General features: G+C 47.4%; 1 protein-coding gene across 1 annotated transcript in view; it reads left to right on the top strand.

Moving 5' to 3' along the window:
- Positions 1–1,971: 1,971 nt before the first annotated feature.
- The window catches only part of PRKAR2A (protein kinase cAMP-dependent type II regulatory subunit alpha), a 149,074-nt gene continuing 139,736 nt past the window's right edge, over positions 1,972–11,309 (top strand). Inside the window, exon 1 of the mRNA XM_030571187.1 lies at positions 1,972–2,310. Coding sequence (XP_030427047.1) covers positions 2,058–2,310 — 253 coding nt within the window. The 5' untranslated portion in view covers positions 1,972–2,057. The remainder of the gene's footprint in view (positions 2,311–11,309) is intronic.

The raw sequence follows: 11,309 nt of genomic DNA, 5'->3' as shown, positions 1-11,309 counted from the left end.
CCAGAGTTCCCAGCCATAGCAGCGGGGATCCCTGTCACCACAGGCAGTAAGAGGAACCCCCAAGTTCCCAGCCATGGCAGTGGGGATCCTTGCCACCGCAGGCAGTAAGAGGAACCCCAGAGTTCCCAGCCATGGCAGTGGGGATCCCTGCCACCGCAGGCAGTAAGAGGAACCCCAGAGTTCCCAGCCATGGCAGTGGGGATCCCTGCCACCGCAGGCAGTAAGAGGAACCCCAGAGTTCCCAGCCATGGCAGTGGGGATCCCTGCCACCGCAGGCAGTAAGAGGAACCCCCGAGTTCCCAGCCATGGCAGTGGGGATCCCTGCCACCGCAGGCAGTAAGAGGAACCCCCGAGTTCCCAGCCATGGCAGTGGGGATCCCTGCCACCGCAGGCAGTAAGAGGAACCCCAGAGTTCCCAGCCATGGCAGTGGGGATCCCTGCCACCGCAGGCAGTAAGAGGAACCCCAGAGTTCCTGGCTGCTGCAGCCGGTGGGGGACCCCTGCAGCTCCCAGCGGTGACAGTTAGCAGCCCCCTTAACAGCTAGTAGTTTTATAATAGCTGGCAACTTTGGCCATTGCCAGGAGGCAGCTGACAAGGAGGCCCTGCAACTTTGTGGGGCCAAAGACTGAGTGTGCATAACTGAGAAGATAGGGAGAGAAGTAGAGCGAAAAATGTAATACAAGATCTAGGAGAAGCTGGAATAGGGACTTCTTGGCAGTAGGGAAAAATGAGTATGGGCAGTACAGGAATTCAACACCATGAGCAGTGGCCAGAGGACAAGCCCAGATCGTCCTCCAGAGCAGTTGGGGGCGGGGTGCGCAAAGGCGGGCCTCGACCCCGCCCCCGCGGCAGTGGGGGGGGTGCACAGGCGGGCCACGGCCCCACCCCCGCGGCAGATGGGGGGGGGTGCAAAGGCGGGCCTCGGCCCCGCCCCCGCGGCAGTGGGGGGGGGTGCACAGGCGGGCCTCGGCCCCGCCCCCGCGGCAGTTGGGGGGGGTGCACAGGCGGGCCTCGGCCCCGCCCCCGCGGCAGTTGGGGGGGGTGCAAAGGCGGGCCTCGGCCCCGCCCCCGCGGCAGTTGGGGGGGGTGCAAAGGCGGGCCTCGGCCCCGCCCCCGCGGCAGTTGGGGGGGTGCAAAGGCGGGCCTCGGCCCCGCCCCCGCGGCAGTTGGGGGGGGGTGCAAAGGCGGGCCTCGGCCCCGCCCCCGCGGCAGTTGGGGGGGTGCAAAGGCGGGCCTCGGCCCCGCCCCCGCGGCAGTTGGGGGGGGTGCAAAGGCGGGCCTCGGCCCCGCCCCCGCGGCAGTTGGGGGGGGTGCAAAGGCGGGCCACGGCCCCGCCCCCGCGGCAGTTGGGGGGCTGGGGGTGCAAAGGCGGGCCTGGGCCCCGCCCCCGCGGCAGTTGGGGGGCTGGGGGTGCAAAGGCGGGCCCCGGGCAGGAGGGGTGCTGGGCTGAGAAGGGGGTTTCTCCTCCCCCCGCCCACGCCGAGGAAGGACGCGGAAAGCCGGTCGAGGGACGTGGGCTGCCCCGCCGCGGGTGAGGGGCCGCTCTGGAGAGCGCGGTATCCCAGCAGAGGGGGCACAGCCGGGAGCAAGAATGGGAGGCTCGACAGTCAGGCTGCTCTCGAGGTGACTAGAAATACAGGACCGCTTAACGTCGCCCTCATTACCTCAAATTGCCGCGTTCTTCTACTGCGCACGCGCGGTGCTTTCTTTTGCCAATTGAACCCACAATATGCGCATGCGCAGTATTCCCCCTTCCTCCCACAAGACTGGTTTAGTGCTCTATAATCCGAGGACGCGACTTGTGCGCGTGTCCCTACTGTGACGCATGCGCATCCTCACCCTAATCGCCTCGGGACAGGTCCGACTTGTCTTACCCCCAGCGCATGCGCGGCTCTGCTCCTCCATCGGGCTCCGCCCCGCGCCTCCCGCAGAGCATGCGCAGTTGCGTAGCTCCCGTCCGGAGCGGCTGGTGTGACAGCGGCGGCGGGAGTCCGCGAGCGCCCTGAGGAGGGAGGCCCCGAGCCCGCCGGGGGAGGCGGCTCCAGTCTCCGGCACGATGAGTATCGAGATCCCGCCGGGCCTGACCGAGCTGCTGCAGGGCTACACGGTGGAGGTGCTGCGGCACCGGCCGCCCGACCTGCTGGGCTTCGCCGCCGACTACTTCACCCGCCTGCGGGATGCCCGCGACCAGGAGGCCGCCGCCGCGGCCCGCAAGGGGGTCAACTTCGACGGGGAGCCCATGCAGACCGAGTCCAACGGCGAGGAGGAGCCCGGGCGGGACGACGAGGACTCCGACTCCGACTTCGAGCGTAAGGGCCGGGCCGGCCGGCGGGCGAAGTCCGGCTCCCCGGGGCGGCTGTCGGCAGGGGGGCGGGGGCAGCAGGAAAGGGGCGCCCCCTGCAGGGATGCGGCCCCACCTGCAGGGATGCGGCCCCACCTGCCTGGCCCAGATGCCCCGAAGAGCAGGTGGGGGGAGGGGGCCCAGTGTTCGTGCAGAAGGGGAAAGGCAGGTGGTCTGGGCGGGATCCCCCGGTGTACGCTCTCTCCTCGGGTGTGCGGTTCCTTATTTCCGGCGCTTTGTGCTCAAAGTGATGGACAAAGCAAAATAGCCACTGACAGCGGTCATGCTGGCCGTCCTGTGCCCGGGAGTGCCTCCCTCGGGAAATGAGGCACAATTGAGAGGAATGATGGCAGGGAAGTGTCCGGGTCCCCTTTTTCCTCGCGGGAGGGGAACGGGCTAGGGCAGTGGTTCTCAAACTTTTGTACTGGTTACTCCTTTTACATAGCAAGCCTCTGTGTGCCACCCCTTTTTAAATTAAAAACACTTCTTTACATATTTAACACCATTATGAATAGTGGCGGCAAGGTTGGGTTTGGGGTGGAAGCTGAAAGCTCGTGACCCCCTCATGTAATAGCCTCACGACCCCCAGTTTGAGAACTCCTGGTCAAGGGGCTGTCAGAAGGTTATTCTCCTGTCAGCATTCTTCCCAGGCTGTGTTCTCTGGGCTCATCCTCCTGCAATCCTTTGTTATCGAGGAATCTGTTTGATGAATTCCACAGCAAAAACTTCAACAATCCTCATCCCTCCCTAATGTCCTGGGTCATTTTAGCTGCAGATTAATACTAGACACTGTGGTTTGAATGCGGGAAGGGAATCTAGGGCTGCTATAACCCACACTTTGTCCTTGGGACATGAGCTTGCATTGGAGTGGAGTCTGCTAGTAATTGTTTCTTAGCTTCCTTTGCTGGGCTTTTCTATCTGTGTTCCTTTGCCCTTTTGTTATCAATACTATTAAGAAGTTATATATTTGGGTTCTGAAGTGTTCTTGCCCATAACAAGTAGATATGCAGTTGAAAAGGCAGTTTGCTGTACAAAATTAGGCCTTTATTCCACTGCAAGAAAGACATCCCAAATAAATTTGTTAGTCTCCAAAGTGCCACAAGGACTCCTCATTTTTTTATCTTGGAGGACGTAATCAAATGTAAGCAGCTACCCAGTAACTGCCCAAATGGTACTGTAGGGTCTGACATGAACCATCAAAGATTGAAATGTCCCTACTGCAGAGTATGCAATATGTAATGTAAGATCATGTGCTTTTGTGTGGCCTTTACAATACTTACCACAATGTGGTTATTTCAGGATAGAGTTGCAAACATAACTGTTTTTCCTTGACTTTGAGTATGAACTTGGTGCTTGATGTTTTTCTCTGTTTATTTAAGATTGCACACTATTATGAAGAACTGAAATCTGTTGCTAACTTTATTACCTGGATTATTAAAAGCTGAAAATTCTAAACATCTAATATCCTTTTCTCCATTTATATGGGTTTTTTTTGGGTGGTAGTGGTGGGTGCTGAGCTCAGTGTACATTAATGGGATGCTGATGTGGATGTATCCTAACTGTGTGGGCAATTCAGTGTCCTAAATAATCATAATTAGTTTAGGGCATCTAATGCTTTTTTCTTCCCTGGGGAACTTTCCTTCTCTGTGAACCTGGTGGAGGTCGGAAGGCTCATATGCTTTTTTTGGTTCCTGTCCCGAGCAGGTATAGGGCAAAAGGGAACACTTTTTAAGTGTTTACCCCCTGAAAGAATCCTCTGCTCTGCTCTACTGTTGCAGTGGAAAACACAGTAATTATGTATTGGAAGAGCAGGTAAAAATGTACCTGCTTTAGGTCTTGTACAGAGTGCTTCCTGGTTTAATATCAGAAGTTTGCAAAATGTCATTTTTAAAGCACCATAGCATCTTTTGGGGAAAAAAGCAATCAACAGTTTCAAGTCCTTTAAAAGTGTTATCTTCTATAAAGTGATATCAGGTAATAGAGGAAACATCCAGTCCACCTGTGAAGGATAAATTGAAGCCTTTGTAGTCCTTTTAACGGTCAGTAATAATTACTTTGCAAACACTGACATAGTTAGATCAGTTAATACTGTTCACATTTAAAATATGAGTTGCCTTATATTTTCCTATACTGTACTAGCTAGGTAGGCTAGATCTGTTGTCTATGTTTTGTGGGGGAGTGATAGCTCAGTGATTTGAGCATGGCCTTCTAAACCCCAGGTTGTGAGTTCAATCCTTGAGAGGGCCATTTAGGGAACTGGGATAAAGATCTGTCTGGGGATTAGTCCTGCTTTGAGCAGGGGATCGGACTAGATGACCTCTTAAGGTCCCTTCCAGCCCTGATAGTCTATGATTATGGAGTTTGGTACACTGAATCAACTCACTTGAGCAACTCAGTTTTGTGCAATGCTTCATCAGTTTAATTATTTTAATATTTTGGAGGAGGAGAACAATGGGTATTGGTGCTTGTTGATCTGTTCTCTTCAAGTTGTCAAATGCAGTTCAGTTCGGGTTGGTTTCAGAGCTTTTTGGTGGCATAACAGCCTCTAACATTAAAGTGTTTTAACATTTAGCAGCATATTCACCAAATAAGTACCTCCATATTTGATAAATCTTTGGAAATAAGGAAGGCTACAAAGCATAGTACTACTAGCCCCATTTTGCCCTGGGGGGGGGGGGCAGGATTACAAGTAAAATAACTCTCTTTTTATAGCATGCTCTTTACACATATTTTGCAACTTATTTGTGTTATTGCACGTTGTAATGCTAAAACAGTCCAAGAGATGAATGTCCTATTTGTAAAGCACATTATGTATGGGCACTACATAATAATAACAATAAATAATGTATGGGCACTACATAATAATAACAATAAATAATAATAATTAAGGCTAGAACTACTTCTTTTACTTTGACGTTGTTGCAGCTAACAGTGTGTGCCTTAACTTTTTGTAATCAGAATATTATTTTATACCCTGCTGTGGCTTTCAGAGTCCAAAAAGAAATAGGATTTCAGTGTCTTTTAAAGTTTTTAGGTTACTATGCTAGATCTTGGAGGGAAGCACTAGCAAACTTTGACCAAATTAAATTAGGCCCTTGGTTTTAGAAGGGAAAATGTGGTTTAAAAAACAAACAGATCACCCTGTCTTATATACAACTCTATAAACTATAAACTATAGAGTTGTATACAATATATATTTATGTATAAATGCCGAGAGTGTCTGAGACCACAGGAAACTTTGTTATAGACATATTTTAGCATAACAGGATATATTTTGAAAGTGTTTATGATCGAACAGGTCTTGAACAAGAAGAATAATGTATATGTAAAAGTGTAAAGATTATACATGAGACAACATTTTGCATCCAAGAACCAGTTCCTACAGTTTTAAGTCTGAAGGATTAACTAAAGGTAACTCCTGTTAGTGTTAATGGAGTTACGGTCAAATTTTCCTTGCATTGATGAGACAAGCTTAGGGGATGTAAAATATATAAGATAAATATAGATACAGTACTGTTGAATTTAGTTAAATTATGCATCTAGTACAAGAAGAAATTTTGATAAGTAAACTCTTGAATACAATCAGAGCAAATACAAAAAACTCCAAATCTGATGAAAGGGGACTCTGCTGCTTTAACATTTGGCTAATTATGTATGCTAATGGATAGAGGTTTTCATTCTCTTTACTTTTTATTAGTGATTGTTATGAGTTGGCTTGCCCTGTGTTCAGGCTATGAAGAAAATAGTAATAAACCATGTATTTTCTTTCTGTTCTAATCAGGTTCTTGGACATAACATGAAAGCTTTGGCTGTGTGTCTGTCAGGTGTGATGTGTTATCCGAAGCTTTTATTCTTTCCATATGTGTATTTGATTTTTAGTACCGTATTTTATTTGTTACACAATTGAATTATGCTTCATATGAACAATGCAAAATTAGGGAATCTTCATTTACATGTTAATGAAGGTCTAGAAAAGATGTGTGAAGAATCTTTAGCAACGCAAAAGGAATGTTTGATTAAAATGTTAACAAAATGAGGGAAGGAATACAAGCCAAAAGAGAGAGAAACAGGTTAGAATATTTAGATATCTTAAATGTATTTAAGTCGGCAGGGTCAGATAAAATTCATCTAAGGGTACTTAAGGAACTAGCTGAAGTGACATCAGAACTGCTAGCACTTACCTTTGAGAGTTCATGGAAGGCAGGTTTAAGTCCCACAGGACTTGAGAAAGGCAAACATAGTACTTGTCTTTAAAAAGGGGAACAAAGAGGACCCAGGGAATTACAGACCAATCATCTGAACTTTGATACTTAAAAAGATACTGGAACAAATTATTAAACAATCACTTTGTAAGCACTTGGAGCATAAAAGCCAGCATGGATTTGTCAAGAACAAGTCATGTCGAACCAACATAATTTCTTTTTTTGATAAGATTACTGGCCTAGTGGAGAGTTGATATGTCTTGATTTTTTTTTGTATGGCTTTTGACAAAATTCCCTGTGACGTTTTAATACGCAAAGTAGGGAAATGTAATCGAGATGAAATTACTCTAAGGTTGGTGCACAGTAGGTTGAAAGATCATACTCCAAGTGTAGTTATCAGTGGTTTGCTGTCACACTGAGAGGGAATATCTGTTGTGATCCCACCGGGGATCATTTTTGGGTTGTATTATTCATTCTGTTTAATTACTTGGATAATGGAGTGGAGAGTATGCTTATAAGATCTGTGGGTAACAGCAAACTAGGAGGGGTTGCAAGCACTTTGGATGATGGGATTGGAATTCAAAATGACTATGAGAAATTAAAGAATTAATTTGAAATCAACAGTATGAAATTCAATAAAGATAAGTGCAAAGTACTACACTTCAGAAGGAACAATCAAATACACAGTTACAAAATGGGGAATAACTGTCTAGGTGGTAGTACTGTTGAAAAGGATCCAGGGGTTACAATGGACTCAAATTGAATATAAGTCAGTAATGTGCTGGAATATACCTAATATTAAAGTTTTTTTAAACAACAGCAACAGAAAACCACCCAAAATGACCAAACTAAAACCCAATAAGCCTGCCTCATTCTCCAATTGCTCTAGTCACAAAAGAGCAAAGAACCATCTTTATTGTTGTGAGTTAGTGTTGGTTATTTTTTTCTACATCTGGATAAATGGCTTGATGAATTAATACAAAGTTTAAATTTCATCAGATTTTCAATGCAATTCTAATTTTACACTATTGGGAGACCTCACATTTACTTTAGCCTTCTGCTGTGAAAAAAAATCTCTTGTAAACTGAGTCAAACTTCAGATACAAAATGTTGATACTTTAATAGGACAATTGAGACTTCTGATACAAATCTAAGCAATATTCAGTGCATAGTAGATGCTTACCTCTCTTACAGTAAGACATTTTATTAACAGTGCTGTCACAGGGGCAGCTCTGTAGTGCCCCCTTCTGCAGGACCAACCATGGCACCGCAGGTGCTCCCTACCTCTTTCCAAAAGAGTGGGTGCCTGGAGCAGGATAGCCCATGCCAAAAGCTTGACATCAGTCTTAAAAGTTAAGTAAAAATAACACGCTCAGAATTTGGCTGTTTGTGCATTTAAATAAACACAACTTCAAAGGCAAGTGCTTAATTGCAATGCTTGAAGGCAAGATCCTCCCCTAATCCTGGGATTCTGAGGTAGCGCTGATGAGCTCTTCCTCTGTGCCAGCACTGTCCCTGAGAAGAAGCAGCCAAGCCTTCTTAATTAGCCTGCTGGCTCCTGATTTGTTAGTGTCTCCTCCTGGCCCTTCCAGTTCTGTGGAGGACCAAAAGTCTTGGTAGCCTGGGCTTGAGTGGGTTTTCCTTGAGGAAGGGGATGTCAGGGCTCCAACACCTCCAGTAGCAGCCAGAGAAGGCCTGGCAGACCCCACCACAAGCGCCTACTGGTTTGACTTTATTTTAAGCCCATGTTCATTTTTGTTCACCATATCTCAGTCATCTTGGTCAATTACAATCCTTGCTGTTATTTATATTAACTTACTAGTCTCTTTTGATGACTCATCTGTTCCTGGGAACTTATTTTATGTTTAACATCCTTTGTGTAAAATTACTTCTTTTGTATTCTCTATTTACTTTGTTTCCTAATTTTTTAATTGAAACCTAATTTTTGAAGCTTCTGAACTTTTTTAGTTTAATATATTGATATCTCTTCTACACTAGCATGTTTGGTAGCTTTGGAAGCTTCAACTATATTCTCTCTTTTTCAGTGAGAATAATCCCATCCCCCTTTATCGATCTTCATATTTTACCTTTTTCAGCCCTAGTGTTATAATTATTGTCCTGTAGTGCATTGGCTCTAAGTCAGTAGTAGATTGCCTGTGTAGATACTCTAGTTCTACCAAATGAAAGATTATTTATGCCCAAGAAAAGGGTCATTTTCCACAGCACAACCCCATGCATTTTTAGAGTATAATGGATATTTTAGTTTTCTTTGCTCAACTGTTGCCATGTAGGTTTTGCAAGCTAATATTTTATTTTCCTCTTTTCTCCCTGGCTAGCATATTTGTTAGGGAACATTTAAAAGAGATCATTTTTAAAAAAATGAATATTTAGCTTTCTTTACATAAAGAACAATCTGCCTGCTGGTCCCAAGCAATAGTGGTGAAATCTTTTTAATCAGCTCCTCAGCCATTATTCTTTCATTTCTGCTTGCAGTTGGTCCCAGGATATTAGAGAGATAAGGTGGGTGAGGTAATATCTTTTATTGTCCCAGCTTCTACTGGGGAAAGAGACAAGCTTTTGAGTTACTCAGAGCTCTTTTTGGAACCTTATGCATTAGGAAAATGTGTCCAGGACCCGTTGAGCAAATAAACTAGTGCTGTCAGTGACATGAATGCAAGCAGTACATTTTTTTTAAATGATCAGTCTTGTCAAAAGTCCTGTCAACTGGAACAGTTGCAGAATTAGCCTAAACTTTGAAAACACTTGGTTGCCTGTGGTGAATAATCTTTTAGATCTTGAATATGGGCTAGTAATTGTTCATGGCAGTTTTATGAGGCTGGACTAAAGTTTGTGATGTATTTTTTTACATTACTGTGACCGTACCAGTACTTAATAAAAGATTCTTTAAAAGCTTGTGGAGCTGAGAATTGGCAAGATTAAAACAAGAGTGAGTAAAGATTAGTAATATCAGATGAGCCCAACACAAGTGACATATGGCAGACACTGATGCCTTCACAGAGTTAAGCTGATGTCCAGAACCACTTGATTTCATTCTGCATTGGATTGCTTTAATACACAGTAGAGTTGCTAAGCATGAAAGGCTAAGATTCCACTTTGTTTGTTTTGCATGTCCATAAATCTGCCTTAACCTCTAATCCTGTTAATAAGAACAGCTGACAACAGTGGGTTGTAAGAGGCAGCACATTTGTTTTACTAAACTACAAAGTCTCTTAAACTCTAAGGCCTTGGCTACACTACAGAGTTGCAGCGCTGGTGAGGGGGTTACAGCGCTGCAACTTAGGATGTGTACACACTTGCACAGCACGGCTAGCGCTGCAACTCCCTGGTTGCAGCGCTGGCTGTACACCTGGTCGAGCCTCGGGTGTAGAGGATCCAGCGCTGGTGATCCAGCGCTGGTCAGCAAGTGTAGACACCCACCAGCGTTTTTATTGACCTCTGTGGCATAAGTAGGTATCCCAGCATACCTTAGAAGCCTCTCTGGTAATCAAGCAAACTCCACTGTCCTGGGCTCACCTGACCCCTCCTTTAAATGGCCCGGGAATTTTAAAAATCCCCTTCCTGTTTGCTCAGCCAGGTGTGGAGTGCAATTAATCAATCAATCAATCAGCGACCATGCCTCCACGCACCAAACGAGCCCCAGGATGGACCAATGCAGAGCTGCAGGATCTCATAAGTGTTTGGGGAGAGGAGGCTGTGGAAGCACAGCTGCGCTCCAGAAGGAGAAATTATGATACGTATGGTCAGATATCGCAGTCCTTGATGAGAAGGGGCCATGAACGGGACGCGTTGCAGTGCAGGGTCAAAATAAAAGAGCTGAGGAGTGCTTACTGCAAAGCCCGTGAGGAGCTGCCCCCACAACCTGCCGTTTTTACCAGGAGCTGGATGCCATACTTGGGTGTGACCCCACTGCCAATCCGAGGAGCACGATGGAGAGTTCAGAGCAGGGAGAAGTGGGGGAGGGTGTAGAGGAAGCTGACAGTGAGGCTACTGGCATGGAGGGAGACACCCCGGAGTCCCAGGAGGCATGCAGCCAGGAGCTCTTCTCAAGCCAGGAGGAGGCTAGCCAGTTGCAGCAGCAGGAAGTTGATGGTGAGGAAGAAACTGAGGATCGTGCTCGGGGTAAGCAGATTTTTATGTTTTGGGAGAGGAGGGTTTGGGTTATGGCTGCCTGCATGGATGCCTAAACGTGGAATAGCCCATTGATTTGCTCTATCACGTCTCTGTAATCTGCCTCCGTAATCTCTTGAAAAGTTGCAGCCAGAGCGTGGGCAATGTGCTTTCGCAAGTTTATAGGGAGAGCCACCGTGGTCCTTGTCCCGGTCAGGCTAACTCATCCGATCCACTGTGCAGCGAGGGGTGGGGGGACCATGGCTGCACACAGGCAAGCTGCATAGGGGCCAGGGCGGTATCCACATTGCTGTAGAAGACCCTCCCTCTCTTCCCAGGTAACATACAGCAGTGATATGTCTGGCAGTAGGAAACCCTGTTGAGCATTTAGGGATACTTGAGTGCAGGGCGCCAGGTTCGCGTTTCCCCAGCCCATTGCGCTCTGTTGTTTACCCCCCCCCCAAGCACATAGCCAGCCACGCGGTGTGCTCCGGTGTTCCCCACTCCCCTCCCAGCACGTAGCTAGCCCCGCGGTGCGCTCCGGTGTTCCCCACTCCCCTCCCAGCACGTAGCTAGCCCCGCGGTGCGCTCCGGTGTTCCCCACCCCCCTCCCAGCACGTAGCTAGCCCCGCGGTGC

Source organism: Gopherus evgoodei, chromosome 7 (genome assembly GCF_007399415.2).
Source record: "Gopherus evgoodei ecotype Sinaloan lineage chromosome 7, rGopEvg1_v1.p, whole genome shotgun sequence".
Classification (NCBI taxonomy): domain Eukaryota; kingdom Metazoa; phylum Chordata; order Testudines; family Testudinidae; genus Gopherus; species Gopherus evgoodei.
Note: the sequence above shows the minus strand (reverse complement) of the source record. Positions and strands in the feature narration are given on the sequence as shown.